Genomic DNA, 18493 nt, shown 5'->3' with positions numbered 1-18493 from the left:
GGTGGTGCTAACCCTTTCAATCAGGATTCTTCCTTATGCCTGTTTTTTGAGATTTTATTAAATCCCAGCATGTCAATAAATATATTAAATATGTTTCAGGAATCGTGATCAGGCCTTTCATTATGGCACAGTTTGAAGCTTCCTGCCACTAATCCAAAGTAAAGAATTCCCTTTTTACTTTGGAATTCTAAGAGTATTCCTTAGAACCTCATTTTGTTCCAAGATGTCTTTTCCATGCCACATGCTTAGTCTCAAGCCCAACATGGACAAGGCTCAGTCAACAGTAAGTTGTTTTCAGAACCAGAGAAGAACTGTTTTCTACAGGCAGTGCATACAAGAGCTGTAAGGCGCTTGCTGTCCTTGTTGAAAGTGCATCCCCCATGACAAAGACATGTTTTCTGAGTTTCCTGCAAGGACAGGGAAAAAGGATATGGGCTCCTTGCTCCCTGCTAGGACAGTTAGTGTGCCTTGTGCAAACACTGCCATTCTACCCTTGCCCTACTGAATTCAACTTAAATGTTCCAGAGTTCTACTAGCTCTAAAAACTTCAAAGTGATTTAGTTCAGTGTTTGGATCTGACCCCATGGGAACATTATTTTCTGAGAGTAACAAGGAGGTATCACTCAGGAATATAAGTAAAGCACAATGTCCAGGTGCCAACCTTCTGAATATATTTATTCACATTGAAATACATGGGTGGAAAGTTTTTTCCATGCCATGAAGTTTTGTTAAAAACAAGTATTACAAATCAATAAATAATAGTTACAACTTCTACCTATTGCAAGCAGAATTATATATAAACAAGTGCCACTCTTTTGGTATACACAAGACTTTAAATATTTTCTGTTGAACAACTACAAGTGCCACCATTTTCCCTTTTTGTCATACTTCCCCTTGAGATACAACTGCTCATTGCACATGCATTTACACTTGTCTTAGCAGTTAAGATTTTTAGCACACCAAAGAACTCCAAACCATTTCCAGTTAAAAATTGTTTTCAACCAAGCAGGATTGATTTTTCTGTTATGTGTTCACTGAGATAATACAAACAAAAAGGAAGCAAAGTACAAAAATGAATGTCCATATGTATGTTCATGGCCTGGAATACTGACTGGCTTGATAGGCTTTTCACTATTGTCATCAAAATTACATGCAATAGCCATGAAGAACTCACTTAGCTAGCAGAATGGAAATCATCGAGCTGGTTATTCAAAGACTGGACAAACAGAATTCCGGGATGCTATTTTCATTTTGGGTTTCCAGTTCGTATGGTTCCAGCTGACGATATTCAAACGTCACACGATTTACTTGTTTTCCACTGGAGACCATGCGCACCACAGTGTTGTCACAGCCAATTTTCACTTGGGCTATAATTGATGGAAAAAATAAAAATTTCCCAGCAGGTTAGAAAGCATAGTCAACCATTGTTGTTGACTAGATTATTTAAACAATGAAAGCAAGGCAACGAATCTTCCTCTTATGTACTTTAGCCACTCTCAGTTGAAATGTGTGTTTTTATTATAGTATATAATTAATTAGAAATCTGAAATTGAACTCAGCCTTTCTCCTTATGTGTAAGAACACTGTGAGACAAAACTGGCCGGAAAGAGGCAAGAGAACGTCTCCGGGTCTTTTTCATGCTCTCTTGCAAGCCTAGGTGGCAAAGAGGGCAAAGGTAACCAGTCAACTCTGCACAGGGGCTCTGGGTCAGTGTTCTTGATGGGGACAATACTGCCCTCCAGGGAGAGGATGGACATTTGCAGGGGCGGTTTATGATTGTCACAGTATCTGGAGTTGCTAAAGGAATATACTGCTGGATATTCATGCAGATGAAAGTATTTTCTTCATTTTCTAAGTCTAGATAACAACTCTGACTCACACATTAAGAATCATTTGCATGGTGTAGATATACACGGAATATACAGGCTTTTGTTCTATCGTCTACTTGAACGCTTTCTCATTTTTTTGTCTTTCTCAGGTGGAATAGCTTCCAACATTCTTACTTGTCTCACATCCAATATTTTCATTATCTGTATAAGCATCTGACAGCTTTTATATCTCTTCTCATGAAGTTATGCATGAGCCATTATATATTGAAAGTCATTATTTTATTAAAAATTGCTTTCTTCTCATTTCTCTAGCCTCAAACTGGTTCCTGAGGCAAGATTTTTCAGTCCTACAATAATTCTTTCTGCTCGGTTCTCCCCACTCATACCTACTGTGTTTCTTTAAGGCGATGCTAAATTCTAAGAAATGCTAGCACTGTCATTGTGTAACAGGTAGCTTACAAACATTACCTGGGCTTAAATAAAGTAAAACAACTCAGTATGTTAGTGAGGTAAAAGTCAATTTGAAAACATAACAAATATAAAGTGTATAATCATAAAAGAAAGTGTATAATATAAAGTGTTTAATCTTAAAACAAGTTCCAGGGATCTTGGGTAACTTCCTCCAGGAGGGCCAAATTTATCTTTCTTTAAACAATTTGGGAAATCGTTCTTTTTGCTGATCTTACTTTGAACTTTAATCTATATAATATGCCTTTTTTCCTTTAGTTAACATGCATATAATTTGTCTACAATTTTGACCTAAATTCTAATTCAATTTAATTTAATGGGCAGGGGGGTACCTAATAGATCTACATTTTTTTAAACCAATTTAGGTGAAACTAATGAAAACAGGATGGATTTCAAAAAATCTAAAATGAGCCACAGAGTAGTATAATTCAAGCCTTAAAAACATCTTAATATTTATTTCAGTTATCTAGATAATTTAGTAAAAAAAATTATTTTGGGGTCTCAGTCTTGCCCTTTTGCCTTATTCAAGTCATATAATTCAAGCAGAAAAATGGATTTTGCTTCAATTATTTAAATTTTAAGGCTTGAGTGTTTTTCAGTCCCAATCTTTTTACCCTACTCACGTACACATCCTCAAGGCCTTCTTTCCATGCAGTGTCTCAAAGGGAACATGAGCCAGGTCAGCAAAGCCATGCACACCAACAGTTTGAACTAGGGCTCAGGTGTTGGCATAAATGAATCTTCTCATTTTCATCAAAGTGGGATTTTAGAAATTCCTCTCCCCTTATTTTGATTAGAAAGCTTTCCTTGAACTTAGTTCTGCCTTAAATCTCATTTGAAACTTCTTTCATGCAGGGTATCCATGGAGAGTAGGAGACATATCAGGCCTTAGTGCTTACCTGTGTGTGTTAATTCTGTTTCAGAAATATCCAGGTCCCAGCATTAGCTCAGAGAAAGAAAATACTGGTGTGCTGACCTGGTTTTAATCATACCAGGCACAGCCAACAAAACGACTGTCTGCTCTGCAGCTTTGTTACCTAGCTGGTGAAGTGTCTGTGGCGATAGGACAGGAAGGGGCTGTGGTCTGAGCTGACTACGAGCTTAGACACTCGTGTGTTTCATTTCGGTTTTACTTTTGTCTCTGTAACTTAACCAGAGATTCCTGTATCTAAAGTACAGGTACGGGAGTGACCTGAACAGAAATATTTTATATACTCCCCCTCCACACACATCCTCATGTATACTTGATCAGTTTGGTAATGAGGATCAGTGATTCTCACCATCCTCACTGACCTGAGCATAATAATGACATGGAAAAGCCTCACTGGTCCCTAACAAAGAAGATCTGGTTCTGTTTGGCAACTGTGCACTAAATCATTTATTACTCGTGACCACTTTTGGCTTTCAGAATTTACCTCTGGATCCTACTGGCCTGTGAGAGACTGGTTTGGCTGCTAGAAGTTAGGGACATTCAACAGTTCAGAATATTTCTGAAAAAGCTTACCACTTTGGTGTTCATTGACTATGAGACATACACTTAAACACATTTGTGGAAACTTAGTATTTCATTATTATACTATCACTAATTGATTATTTTAGATCTACTATTTGAATCATTAGCTTTTAAAAAATATCTTCATTTATTCATTTATATTTTTTATGTGGTGCTGAGGATCAAATCCAGTGCCTCACACATTTGAGGCAAGCGCTCTATCACTGAGCTACAGCCCCAGCCCGCCTCATTAGCTTTTTAGTTAGTAAGCAAACCCTTTAGTCTCCAGGGAATAAAAGCAGGGACTTCCAAGAAGGTGGAAAGAATTGAAAATCTTTGTATTTTTCATAGTTTTACTTAGGACCAACCTTAAATATATGTCCTAATTGTTTCATAGGTTTTGCTCTTAATGTCAGATATTTTGGTAATAGAGTTTGATGCTCTACATAGGCTCAACATATAAAATGGAAACTTGTGGAACTAATCTTCCAAAATATAAAAAAAAAAAAAAAAGGTGTGTTTAAAAAATATTTTTTATTTGTTCTAATTAGTTGTACATGACAGTAGAATGCATTTGTATATAAGGAACTGTTCACTCACCAGCGCCATGAAAGGGGTAGCAGAGATCAGCTAACGGCATCATCTTGGAAGGGTCCAATCCGGTTCCTCCCAGCAGTTCCACAAAGTCTCCTATTTCCCCACAACCTGCAAGGGGTTTCTAAGAGAATAAAGAACCAAAGAAGGATACATTTAAACCAATTATAAAAGTCAAACTATTTGGCTGATGGTGGGCGGGTGAATTCACTCAATCAGCCTTCAACATCTTGGCAGTGCCATTGAATTTAACATCTGAGACTCTGGAAATGCAAAGACATTTTTAACAGAAAAAAAAATCACAAGAATTGCTTTTCTAAACCAGTTGAGTAATCATTTTTTAAATGTGTGTGCCTGTTTTTTTTTTTTTTTTTTTAATTTTAAGCTTAAGGGCTGGAAGCTTGATATAAAATGTATGAAAATGGAATCCAAAAATGCTTTGCTTTTCAAATCACTTGGACATACATACTGAATTATTTGAATTTCTTAATACATGAAGTCAGAGTTAAATAAAGTTGATTATTTGCATTTATAAGTTGGGCTTGCACATTGGTTTCCCTTTGGCTCTCCTCTTCCTCTTCTTTAGAAAGGAATTCCTCTGCACTGGAACACATCATTTCTACCAAAAAGGATTAGTATTAATCATGAGTCTATTTTAAAAAGGATAAAATTCTGATTTGGGACCCAAGTTAGCTAGACTTACCATCACCTTCATTTTTTGAACTAAGACAAGTTTCAAGCTACTCACAGGAAGAACTGGTTCTAAGATTCTGTAAATTCCATTCTAACCATCTTTTTGTGCTTTCCTTCATCCTTTTCAGTCTTATCTGTAGCAATTCCTGTGCCTCGCTTTCCCACACAAGAAAGCAGCCACTCTCTCTCCCAGATGCTATGCTCCTCACCCCCCCGCCAACACATCCTGTGACCCCAGCTGCCCCATGGTCACCTGTGCTGCACACAGGGTGTGCTCAGAAGGACCCTGTGCTTGGTTTCATGCTCTACCGTCCCTGTGTTGAAATTTCTAATGAATTTTTAAATATGAGTCCCCACATTTTCACTTCATATTGTCTCCCACAATTTGTGCAGTCATTTTGGTCTGTGATCCTTTTCATCATTGAAGTGAACTTATTAAGAGCTCTAGTGGCATGTGACAGGTGCCCAGAGGTTAACCAGATAGACTCTGACACATAGGAACCAAAATCTAGATAGGGAAACACAGGCACACACACAACCAACATTTAGAAGCACACTGAAAAACAGCTGGAATGAAACCACAAGTTAGAAGATAATAATGGCAATTGCTTGGCTAATGAAGGACAGGGACATGTTTTTTGTTTGTTTGTTTTGGCACTGGAGATTTAATTTGGTGTCACCTTACCACTAGGCTACCTACTCAGCCCTTTTTTATTTTATTTTGAGAAAGGGTCTTGCGAATTTGCTTAGGGCCTCACTCAGTTGCTGAGGCTGGCCCGGAACTAACAATCCTCCTGTCTCAGCCTCCCAAATTGCTGGGATTACAGATGTGCATCACTGCACCTGGTGGCGAGATCTATTTTTAAAAGGCCTACTATGTGCAGGGTTCTAGGCTTAGGTTCTTTTCACATAATTTCATCAAATGATGAAATAGAGATTTAATTAGCCCCACTGTGCACAAGGTTTCCTGTTTGCGAATTGAGAGTTAATGAGCTACTTAGGGGTGAAGGGGAAAAAGACTTAACTGCCTTTCCCTTGAGTAGAAGATGCCCAGGGGGAACATCTCTACGGACTAAAGTTTCCACTCAGTTCCTTAGGTTCCAAATTTCAGCAGGTGGTGTTGAAGGGAAAAGGCAGCCTTGAGAAATGGGAAGTACAAAAGTTGAGAAAAATGGGAACTAAAATGAAGGACCAAAACAAAGAAACTAGGAAGTTGGGTGGACCTATTCCTCTCTGGTCCCTACTGGGGTTCCATTCTTCAGCAGGGACCCCTGAGATGCCTTTCTTGAGTTTCTAAGTTACTACCCATCTCTTGCTAGACTACAGCAATGTGCCGAAGGAGAACCTAGACTCCTTGTACCAAACACAGAGTTCCCCACAGTACTCGATGTGCAAGACTGAAGTCTCTCTTGGTGAAATTCACTTTCCAATGCATAAGAAAGCTGGGGTGTTTTACTTTAGGAAATAATCTTGATGGGTATGCAAATAATAACCAAAGACACATCTCTCATGGGAACACGAAAACGGCAACATGGTCCCTACCACCCACTCACTGTGTGGAAGCCAGAGTGACCTTTGGACAGTATATATCAGCCATGCTGCTTTCTTGCCCCACCTCTTCACTGACTTCTCTTTTCACTTAAAATGGGCAAAAGGGTTCTCCACACTCTGGTGTTGCCCATCTCCCTAAGTCACCTCACACTAGTCCCCTCTGCCTTGCCTTCTTTCCATTTCTGGAACCAAGCAGTTCCAGTCCTGTCTCCAAGCCTCTGCACTACTGTCACCTTTACTTTCTTTTTTCTCAGATCTGGCTCCTGATCTATTACCCAGGTTTCACTTTAAATGTTTCTTTCTTGGAAGATTTCTTTCCTGATTACCTTATCTCAGGTAGTTCCTCCCTCTCTTCACCCCCTTGTTCCCAGTTACTGTCTATCAAACCACTGGGCTGATTTTCTGTGTGGCATTTGCCCCTAACAGAAATGTATGACGGTTTTGCCTGTCTCATCCCACTGGAATGCAGGTTCCCTGTGAATAGAACCAGTCTTGTTCGTGACTAATTTCTAGCATCAGAAAATATTTTTAAAGGAATAGATGCCTAGGACACTGGAGGCTCTAAATTATTAAGGGGAAACACTAACATTATTTCTTATAACCTCAATACGGAAAGGACAGATCTCTCAATCTGCTATCACACGGCCTTTCTTCTAGATCTCACTCGAGAATGACATACACACAATATCAAGCCAAGAAGACTAAAGCAAAGATATTCAAATATGTCCTTTTCAAAGGACTATTCGTCCACTAAGGTCCAACTTAAAAAAAAAAAAAAAAAAGGCAGTGACCCATAAATTTAGGACTAGAGGAAATTAGATATACTATGCTTTTCTCGGTCCTGGTCCTATTAATTTGGCTTTCACTTGAATCTGTCTGATTAGGAACTATGACCATCTTTGATATCAGCAAAGGTATATTATCTTAACTTAGGCATATGAGAAAGTAAAAGGAGGGCTGGGGTTGTGGCTCAGTGGTAGAGTGCTCGCCTAGCATGTGTGAGGCACTGGGTTCCATCCTCAGCACCATGTAAAAATAAATAAGTAAAATAAAGGTATTGCGTCCATCTACAACTAACGGAAATAAGGGAAGATGCTACCAGTACAAGTAAATGTGGACAAGCTCAACATTAATTTTAAGGTCCATTCAGAAGTTCATTTGAAAGAAAGTTGATAGGGATTATCAACTAATATTTTTAGGCAAAAATGCATCAAACTAAATGTATCGCAAAGTACTCTTCGAAACTTTATTGCCTTTACAATATAAAAATCTAATTTTGCATTTTATGCTACAGTTAGCATTCCTTCATACCACAGTTCTGTCAATGAGATACTTCCTTCATGTTAAAAAAAATTCCAATAATCAGAAACAGCTGTGTAGATGACTCACAGGAGGTTCTGCTAGGAGAGAATTTTTGTAAAAGAGGCAAGTACAAGAGAGTTCAATTGTAATTACATACCACAACTTTACCAGTTGAAAGCATTTCTTACATCACAAGATAACTATTGAAGTAGTCAGAATGGGCACCTGAGTAGGGTTCTGACAGCATAACTGAAATAGAACAGGGTTTTAGTTCAAGAAGCCGGGTAAACATGTGAGATTTAATAACCAGAGGGACGTGCTACTTCAATTTGCTGATGCCAGGTTTGCTTTTGTTCTGATAAAGCTGTGGCCTTACCAAACAATTAGGAAGCAAGTAAGTCACTCACCTTTAACTGAACACCATGTAAGTGTCCCAGAGTAAGATCAGATATTTTGATCACTACTGGATAAATTATGGAGAAGCTGCAGTTTCGATGCTGGTGTGGAACTACCAGGGTGAATTTTCCATTTGGGGTCTGAGAGATGACATTGCAAGCTTTGTAGGAAACAAAAAAGTTACGTTTGCATTACTTGACTTGTGGCTTTTATAGAAGTTGATTGTATCCTTAGCCTAGGTTTCCATTCATGGCCTAGGATCTCGTGCCAGGTAGAGAATATATATCACAATGATGATTTGGAGAAAGGAAGGAGTTGGGGACTATAAATCATCAGTGACATATGGATATTTTCAGGAAACACTGGGCTGCGAGGGGGCTTCTCACTTCCATCTCAGGGGGTTCCTTTTTCTACAACAATGACAAGACATGAATCATGAACCAGACAAACAATACTAACTGGTATACTGTTCTTTGAAGACTTCTGTTAACCAGGGTCTAGGTTCAAGCTAGGAATATGGAACAATCCAGGCTTAAAGTGAGGCTGGAACTCCAATCCCATCTGTCTGAAGTCTTCACTCATAGAATTTGGAGCCATAATGCTGGTTTTATTTATTTTTTTTACAACAAAGTAAATAAATTATTTATTTATAAATAAAATAGTGACAAGATAGGCTGGGAAAAAATAGCAGGCTTAAGTCTAAAAAATTGCTGAATGTCGAGTGATATTGATTAAAAGGTAATTAAAAATTTTTTTTAGTTGTTTATTTTATTTACTTGTTTTTATGTGGTGTTGAGGATTGAACCCAGTGGCTCATGTGTGCCAGTCAAGCACTCTACCACTGAGTCACAGCCCCAGCCCCTAAAAGGTAAATTTTTAATGTGTAATTACTCTCCAGAATTTCTAATTTTTTTGCTTTGTATCTCAAATCCAGGTTTATAATATATTTATTCTTCAAGCTTTGAAACAGAAAAATTTGCATTTTTTGCTGAGTATGGCAAAAGTTCCTGGTTAATTAGAAAACGTCAGACACACCTCTTGCCTCCTTCTTTATACTTTTATTATACTTAATTTCAAAAAGAACTGAAATTTCATGATAATTCTAGAAGACTTCTTTTGACTTCTCACTAAATAAGGAGAAACAGTTTCTTCTGTCCTCAAGAATTATTCTGCACCAGTCCTCAAAAACTACCTTTTTAGGTGTTTCTTTAAAAAATTATTGTTTATTTTTTAAAAATGAAAATCAGAAGGCTAGTAGTACATTATTCTTTAATTATTCTGTAAGATTAGGCCCCATCCTTCAACTATATGAAGTATTAATATTAATACTAGCATATGTAACCTAAATGATTAATATGCTTTCTTCTTCTGATTTTTAAAAAGATTTTTTTCTAATGGGGAAAAATAAGCAAATGAGTGAACTTATTTTAATTAAGATAATGTGCTTTAGGTCTGAACTCTAGTTTTGTACCATATGTGTGTCTCCATGAAAAATGAAATAAATTGGGATGGTAAGCTCAGTATCAGAAGGCAACACAAAGGTATTCTGGGTGCATCCTCTGCTCAGGACATGACAACTGTCCACCATGTCTCTGATATGCAGCCTTTCAGTTTTCACCTAGGCAGTTCTTATCTTCAACTTCATATCTCATCCTTCAAGCTTATCCTGGATCAGTAGAATGACTTGGGAAATTCAAGTTTGCCACTGAAAGCATTGAGTATCTTAGGAGATCTGAACAAGACTTTGTAGGAAAAAATAGAATTGTACCCACCATAAATTAGTATGCTACTTAGCCTGGCAAGTAAATTAACAAGTGTGACTTGATTTTCATAATAATGATCAGAAAATATCCCTTAGGTCATTTCTAATTACAGGTGAATTTCCATTCACATTATTCCTCAGTTCCAATTTCCTAAATCTTGGAAAAGTAGTACGATTACCCCGCTCCCCAAGCCTGGTCTTTTTACTGAGAAGACAGGAAAATCACTTACGAAAGAGGTTGGGGTCCGTCTTTATGGTTAGTGTGAAACCATTTCCTGGTTCGTGGACTCGGAAGAAGATCATGGCCACATTCTGGGAGGATCTGATGCTCCTTCTGCTAAGACCACTCTCACAGAAATCTATGTACCTTTCAGTGGTGGGGAGAGGATGATCTTGGGAGCTGGGGAATTTCTCTCCCTTAAGGATCCAACCATCAAATACCTTCCAAAAAAATGACAATACAGAGTCATAGATGGTCACTTTCATCAATTCCTGAGATCATGGGTGTGTTGAAATGGGAGAAAAGTTACCCAGCAGTGAGCCTTCAGTGGTAAGTGAGGAATTGGCAGTCTACCCCCTGCCTGCTTCCTGGTCTCTGCATAGTCCTACATTCTGACTGTGAAAGTTGGTTGCAGTAATATTATTAATCAGTTAATGCTTCTTTTTTCTGTATAAGACTTGATGTTGTCAAATAAAGAGATTTTCTTATACTTTATTTTTACCATTTCAACTACTTTGGTACAGAGAAACCATAAATAATATACATTTTTATCTTGGTCATATTTTCCATATCTCACCTTCAGAAGAATTTCACCAAAGCATAACTTAGATTTCATTCAGCTCCTTTCTCTCCTCTAGTCATCGAAATATGTACAAAATATCTCAAAAATAGGTAGCAAAAGAAAAAACAGGGCAGCAATTTTAACTGCCAGTGTACAAAAACTCATTCTTCTCTCTCTTTAACACACACACACACACACACACACACACACACACATGCACACACAAGATTTTTCCTGTTGTTACCATCTATGGTTGAACAAAAGGTGAGAGTCAATTGACTTTACTCTTAAAATCACCACAGGTCTCCGGTTTAATGAATCCAACATAGTCCACATTAACAAAATTACCAACAACACAGCCACCGATTATTTCTAACATGTTTGACAGGTTCCAAAACGACTCCCCTTTGAAGGTTTTAATCATGATTATTTTCATTGAACAGGAGAGCTCCACTGGCCATCCTAAACTGACCCACTAGATCAGTAGGGGTGCTGTGAGGTTGGGGGCTTGTCCTCTCTCCCACCTATCTCAAACTCAACTTCCCCACATATCCCCTCCCAGCAGCCAGTGTACTGCTTCAAAGTCGGATCACCCAGACTTTGCAGACAGCCTCTGCTCGCCTTGAACCGCGCAGGCGGAAAGTGGGGCCAGCAGGAAAGCGGGCTCAGATTTCAAACGTGTGGGGCTGGGCATTCTCACCAAGATTGACTTCCCAGGTGGCCTTGAGTGCTCCTGCCGCTAGTTTTTATTATATTTTGTCTGCACCTGATTGCACCACAATGTTCCAAGCTGCTAATTCAAGTTGCCAGGGCCTCGAAAAGTTTAAACCACGCAGAGTCCAGAGTCCAGAGGCAACGGCTCTGGACTCTACAGGAAGTGGGGACAGGTCTTCCTAGGAGTTGGGACCAAGTTCCTGCGGCTGCGGAGGCCGAGCGCGCCTCTCCGGCACCCGCACCCGCGGAGTGTCTAACTGAGAAGCGTCAGGGCTCTCCACGGCGGGGCAGCCCTCCCGCCCTTTCCACCCGGGTTTAGGCAATGCCGGGCCCCGCGCCTTACCTTTAGGAAGTCCCCGCCCGCACAGTCGATGGAGACCAGGTCGTAGTGGATGCTGATGAACTCCTCCGGCTCGCCGATGAAGAACGCGGCGCAGTGCAGCTGCGGCCGGTCGGCGGTGAAGGTGAACTGACCCGGGAGGCTCAGCATGTCCAGGCACCCTGGGGGAGGGGAAGGAAGCAGCCAGGCGTCCCGGACTGTAACCGCCGCGGCGCCGGCCTCGGGCAACCCCTCCTCGCTCACCCCTACTCCGGGTCTGCAGCGCGCTGCGCCGCGAGCTCGGATTCCCACCTTGGGCTGCTCCGGGTTCCCGATGCCATCCTTAGCAATGGGATCGCGCCCTGGAGATCACAGCCTGCCGGCGCCCAAGATCCCGGGAGGCTAGCACTGGGTGCACAACCCTAAACTCCCCGCCCCCACGCGCCGGAGGACCTAAGCCCGACTCACGCAGAGCGCGGCTGTATGGCTGCTCCCCAGCCAGGTCTCGCTTCAGGTTGGTGCTGAAGAGGAGGAAAGGGTCGTATTCCGCCGTTTCTTGCAACTGACAAGGAAAATGGTCCGTTCGGAAAAGTTCATGACGTGAGAAAAAAAATGAACCAGGAGCTGGGAACCCTACCTGCCTCTCTGCAAAGTGAACTGAAAGGGAGTCATTGCCTCCTTGGGTATCTGGAGACAATGGGAAGGTCTTAGACCCTTTCCTCTCAGACCAGGGCATCTCCAGCGGCCAGAGAAAAGCAGGCAGTGGAGAGGCTCAGAGGCAGGGAGAAAGATAGATCTAGGGAAACCGGGGGAAAGGACCCAACAGAGAGGAAGGAAAGAACTAACCTCATAAAAGGCTGACAGCAAAGGCCACCTGCCTGCCTCACAAGGCTGAATACAGAAAGGTGTGATGGGTCAATCTGGAGACGGCTTACCTCTAGGTACCGGCTTTCCCCTCTTAGAGCCAACAGGAGGATCAGAATGAAGTGACACTGGAGCTTGAAGTTAGGTGGCATGCTTGGCCTTGACTCTGCAGCTTGTGCACTCTGCTCCCGAGATCTTGGGCTTTTCTTCCCGCACCTTTGCCCAGACTGAGTGCTAGAGCCAGGAGGGTCCCTTGGTTAGGTCTCTTTTATAGAGCAGTTGGGAGGGGAGGCTCTCTGCCCCTTAACTGATGGGAGCTCAGTTACCATGGGTTACCCTTTCTCAGTGACAAAGTACGTGGTGATGACGAGGGTCCAGCTCTCAGTCACAAATTTTCAGCATGGTCCAGCATTATTCACCAAGAATGATTTCGATCACAACTTAGCGAATTAAAAGTGTGGGAGAAAGAATGAGGCAGGGACAAATAATAAGAAAGCACATTTTACTTTGTCTTCCAAATACTACATTATACTTCCTGTGAGCATTTGGAAATTTTTCATTTTTGCAAAGAAAATCAACAAAGTTACACATATGCCTAAAAATACACAAACACACATGACCTTATCCTGCTGCCTTGTCACGTAAACTTGGATGAAATCATGCTGGAAATTGTCAGAGTTTGACACTCATGCAATTGTTCATGCCTCTCACTAAGAAACTTGAGGCATTTTTAGCTCCAAAACTTTGGCAGAAATTGAAGCCTGGTTTTACAGAACATTGCAGTAATGCAATTACAAGCTTTCTTCCTGTTCTTTAATCTTTGCTTTATCCTGGTTCAGTTTCTTATAAGTATTTCCTTAATGGAAAACGAACTTTCTGTGGTCCGTGAACTTCTGGATTTTAACTGAGCTCCGTCACTTGACCTGGTTGTTTATACCATGTACACACTCCTGGACAGATAACCACCATAAATTTAGCAGCCACCTGAACCACTAGGAGAGTGTTGTCTACTCAATACCTGTATTACTTCTGTACTCTGGTAGAAAGAACAGCTGAGAAGCTATATCATTACTGCTCGCTAGTGAATGTACAGGCCTAATAAAATGACGTAGGGGTCCTGACACAATTTAGGTGTATGATTATCTTTGCTGATTAGCAGAGAAGAGCATCGCTTCCGCTTTGTTTTCAAAATTATGGGAAATATGGAGAAGCTCTGCTTTTGGCTTTACTACCCCCTTTCTTATAAAGATGCCTAACATTGTTATTAAAACTACCATACACAATTAGACTGTACTACAGGGTTTTAACGGAAGGGAGTGGCTACAGTCGTGGTTTTAAAATACTCAAAATTAACAGTGATTTGCCTAGGGGTGTCAGACCTTAATATTTTCATATTCAGGACAATTCTGAGCTCTGTAGGGACTGCACCTTAATTGTTTAATTAGGAGGCCTTCCTGATCGCAGCCCAGCTTTATAAACAATCCCCAGCCCTCAGAGGGAGGAAGGGGGAAGAGCAACAAAAGGTCATCAACACTGGTATCTGTGTCATTCTCTTCATCCCAGGGACTGTTTATATGTCTGCATATTAGGAAGAATATAAAGATATATAAGAGAAATAAAAGAGGAGAGAAACAAATTGCTTACCCCACACAGCTTGGCCTCAAATGTATTAGGTCATCTTCAGGTCCATCTCCCACTTCATTTGGACCCAGAAGCCTCAGGCACATCCACCTTGCACACCAAGGGCCTGTTCTCCTCTCATACCAACTTAGCCAGGGTCCTGGCCTACCTAACTGCAACTCACTTGGTGAACTTGGTCTTTCCCAGTTGGGGGTCTGGCAACTAGTGTCACCCCAGCTCAGTGCTGCTTATTAACATCACCAAAGAGATACTATTTTCCAACTTGCTTCTTCTCTCTCTCTCTCTCTCTCTCTCTCTCTCTCTCTCTCTCTCTCTCTCTCTCTCTCTCTCACACACACACACACACACACACACACACACACACTAACAACAGCCACCAGCACATAGATAACAATGATATTCCCAAAGTGCTTTCATGAAACTCTTTTCTCAAGAAACACACACAGCAAGAACTGGAATAAATGAGAGCAAGTTCATTGTGACAGGTAGTATCTGATATAGTGCAACAATTCACACATTATAGAATAGGATGAGCTTAATTTCCACCAAATCCTGTGTGGGGAAATCAAAATGGAATTTCCACCAGCTTGGGAAATATCTACTAAGCCAGGGGGAAGTGATTTTTTAAAAAATAAGGCTAATTAAGCCAGGCATGGTGGCGTATGCTTGTAGCGGCTCGGGAGGATCGAGAGTTCAAAACCAGCCTCAGCATCAGCAAGGTGCTAAGCAACTCAGTGAGATCCTGTCTCTAAATAAAATACAAAATAGGGCTGGGGATGTGGTTCAGTGATTGAGTGCCCCTGAGTTCAGTCCCCGGTACCCAAATAAATAAATAAAGCTAATTAAAAGATGAGAACTAGAACTTATGGAGGAAAACTGAGAAAATAGAATTGGAGGATAAGCAGAAGAGAGGTGGCCATCATCCATGAAGCAAATGATTAAAAATGACATCTGGAGGGCCTGTAATGGAAGAGTAATTCGAATCAGGGAAAAAGTTTCTGGACAATAAGCAGGCCTATAATGGAGGACTGAGGATAAATTGTTCTAGTGAACTCATATGGTCATTCAAACAATTAGCTTAATATTTTAAAGTTGTTTGTTCAACAAATTAACTGGGTTTTTGTTGTTGTTTGATATATTGTTTTGTATAAACTCAAGAGTCAACAGGCATACTGATTGGAAATTTTCTGTATCCATTCTCTGTAAATATTTTTCTCCATACTTTTCTGACAGCTTCTTCAGTGTTGTTGTTATATAGTCCCAGATAAGTGTCTTTTTGGTCTTGAACTATTGTTGGGCAGGTTGAAGACTTTTTGTTAGGTAGGAATAGGCATTTTTTTCTTTCATAAAATTCCAGAGCAAATTGTTACCGGAAGATCATAGTGGCTACACAATGTCAGCTCCATATTTATATCCACATTCAGATCCATATGAATTTGGAATGAGGGCAGAATTTGAAATTGTGCTAAGACTGAAAAGGCACACATAGACAACTTGTAACTGGCAGGCAGAGAGACTTTGTGGTCACTCTGGAAACATCTCCTGAAATGTAATTGTGATGGCCAAGAACAAACTTGTGGAATCTCTGCCACTGCTAAAGCACTGAGGTGTCAGAATAAGCAAAGAGGACCATGTAACCTAAATCTGTGTTTGATGGTCCTATGATACATTAAGTATTTCCTACCTGCTCTACTAAATTTTTTCTTTTATCACATTGAAATAGAACATCACCAATACCTGCATTAAAAGAACTTCATTTTTCCTTTCCTGATTAATATTTTATAATGTTGGAAAATGGAGCATATATTTGAGTTCTTTAAGAAATAAAGGTGAGCCAGCCCATGCATGCGGTGGCACAGGCCTATAATCCCAGCGACTCAGGAGACTGAGACAGGAAGATTGAAGTTTGAGGCCAGCCTCAGTAACTTAGCAACTTAGGAAGACCCTCAATAACTTGACAAGACCTTATCTCAAAATAAAAAATAAGAAGGACTGGGGATATAGCTCAGTGGTAAATCATCCCTGGTGGGTTCAATCTCCAGCACCAAAAAAAAAAAAAAAAAAAAAAAAAAAATCAGCAGAATAAAACTCATTGTAGTTAGCCTACAGCTACAACAAAACTATTTCCACTTGCTTTCAATATGTCCTGCTGTTGGAATGAATTTGGAGGATATTATTTTTATTTTAAGGTGGTAAGAAAACAACATGAAATCTACTTTCTTGATTTAAATGCACAATTATAGGCAATATGTTGTATAGCAAATCTCCAAAACTTAATCATTTTACATAACTGAAACTTTAAACCCATTAGTAACTCCTAATTTACCACTTACCCCTCCCCCAACTCCTGGCAACCACCATTCCACTCTCTTCCTCTCTTAGCTATCTACTTTATAGACCTCATATAAGCAGAATCTTGCAGTATTTTCCATTTGTGATTGGCTTATTTCACTAGGCATAGTGTCCTCAACATTTATCCATTGTACAAAAATGGGATAACTCTAATATTACTTATCCTAGTAGGGAATTTCCTTCTTTTAGGATCAGTAATATCCCCTTACATGTACATATCACATTTTAAAAGAACATTTTTTAGTTGTAGATGGAAACTATTTATTTTATTTATTTTTATATGGTGCTAAGGATTGAATCAGTGCCTGGCAGGTACGAGGCAAGCACTCTCCTCTGAGCTAGAGCCCCAGCCCTATACCACTTTTCTTTATCCATCCATTGGCATTTAGGTTGTTTTCACATCTTAGCTATTGTGAATAGTGCTGCCGGGAATCTAGGAGTGCATAGATCTCTTTGAGATCTTGATTTCCAATCTTTTGGTTAACTGCCCAGGAATGGGATTGCTGGATCATGCATAATTCTACTTTTCATTTGTTGAGGAACCTCCACACTCTTTTCCATCACAGTTGCACGATTTTTGCATTCCTAACGACAGTGCATAAAGATCCCCTTTTCTCCACACCCTCACCAAAACTTGTCATCTTTCATCTTTCTGATAATGGTCACCCTAACAGGTATGAGATGTTTCCTCATTGTGATTCTGGTTTGTATTACCTTAATAATTAGTGATATTGAGCATCTTTTTAGATACCTGTTAGTCATGTGTGTATCTCCTTTGGAAAAAAGTCTATTCAAGTTCTTAGCCCGTTTTAAAATCAAGTTATTAATGTTTCTTTTTTGCTTTGTTTTGTTTTGTCTGTTAGACTACTGCAGTTCGTTATATATTTTGGACATTAATGCTTATCACATATTTAGTTTGTAAATGTTTTCTCCCATTCTGTAAGTTACCTTTTCACTCTGCTTAGTTTGATGTAGTTCCATGTGCCTCTTTTTGCTTTTGCTGCCTATGTTTCTGATATCATATAAAAAAAAAATCATTGTCAAGATTAATATAATGAATCTTTCCCCTATGATTTCTTCTAGGAGTTTTACATTTCAGTTCTTACATTTAAGTCTTTATTTCAGTTTGAGTTTGTTTTTTTGTTTTTTTTGTTTTTTGTATATGATGTAAGGTAAGGGATCAATATTTTTTGCATGTGGATATCCAGTTTTCCCAACATCATTTGTTGAAGATATTATCCTTTCACCTATTCTGTATTCTTTTTTGAACCCAGAGCTTTGCAAATGCTACTCACTCTACCCTGAAGTATATACCCCATCCATTCCCACTGTGCATTATTTTTATTTTTATTTATTTATTTATTTATTTTGGTATTGGAGATTGAACCCAAGAGCACTTAACCACCATGGAGTCATATCCCAGTCCATTTTTTATATTTTATTTAGAGACAGGGGCTTGCTAAGTTGCTGAGGCTGACTTTGAATTCACGCAATCCTCCTGCCTCAGCCTCCTGAGCTGCTGGGATTACAGGCGTGTGCCACCATGCCCAGGCTTATTGTGTATACTTGGCATCCTTGTTAAAGATGAATTGGGCTTTCTGTTCGTCTCAGTCTGTATGTCTGTCTTTATGCCAGCACCATAGTTTTAATTACTGTAGATTTGTAATGATTTTGAAATTAGGAAGTATGATGCCTCCTACTTTGTTCTTCTTTCTAAGGATTGTTTTGGGGGCT

The 18493-nt window shown here is 39.9% G+C and overlaps 1 protein-coding gene and 1 long non-coding RNA gene across 4 annotated transcripts in view; one reads left to right on the top strand and one right to left on the bottom strand.

Moving 5' to 3' along the window:
* LOC306664408 overlaps window positions 1-18493 on the top strand; it is a 1052029-nt gene that overhangs the window by 41099 nt on the left and 992437 nt on the right. The window lies entirely within an intron of this gene.
* CRHBP (corticotropin releasing hormone binding protein) lies at window positions 655-14369 on the bottom strand. Of its 3 annotated transcripts, XM_079145188.1 has the most exons (7): window positions 12838-14369; window positions 12371-12464; window positions 11927-12084; window positions 10318-10528; window positions 8337-8485; window positions 4390-4507; window positions 655-1367 (listed from the first exon to the last, which is right to left on the bottom strand). In XM_079145188.1, the coding sequence occupies exons 1-7, from the start codon at window positions 12916-12918 to the stop codon at window positions 1210-1212; spliced, it is 969 nt and encodes a 322-aa protein (XP_079001314.1). In that variant the 5' UTR covers window positions 12919-14369; the 3' UTR covers window positions 655-1209. The 3 variants fall into 3 exon arrangements, with proteins under 3 accessions (XP_079001314.1, XP_079001313.1, XP_079001315.1); XM_079145187.1 differs by lacking the exon at window positions 12838-14369 and having other exon boundaries at window positions 12371-12750; XM_079145189.1 differs by lacking the exons at window positions 12371-12464; window positions 12838-14369 and adding an exon at window positions 12215-12338.

This window comes from Sciurus vulgaris, assembly GCF_902686455.1.
Source record: "Sciurus vulgaris genome assembly, chromosome: 6".
Classification (NCBI taxonomy): Eukaryota; Metazoa; Chordata; class Mammalia; order Rodentia; family Sciuridae; genus Sciurus; species Sciurus vulgaris.
Note: the sequence above shows the minus strand (reverse complement) of the source record. Positions and strands in the feature narration are given on the sequence as shown.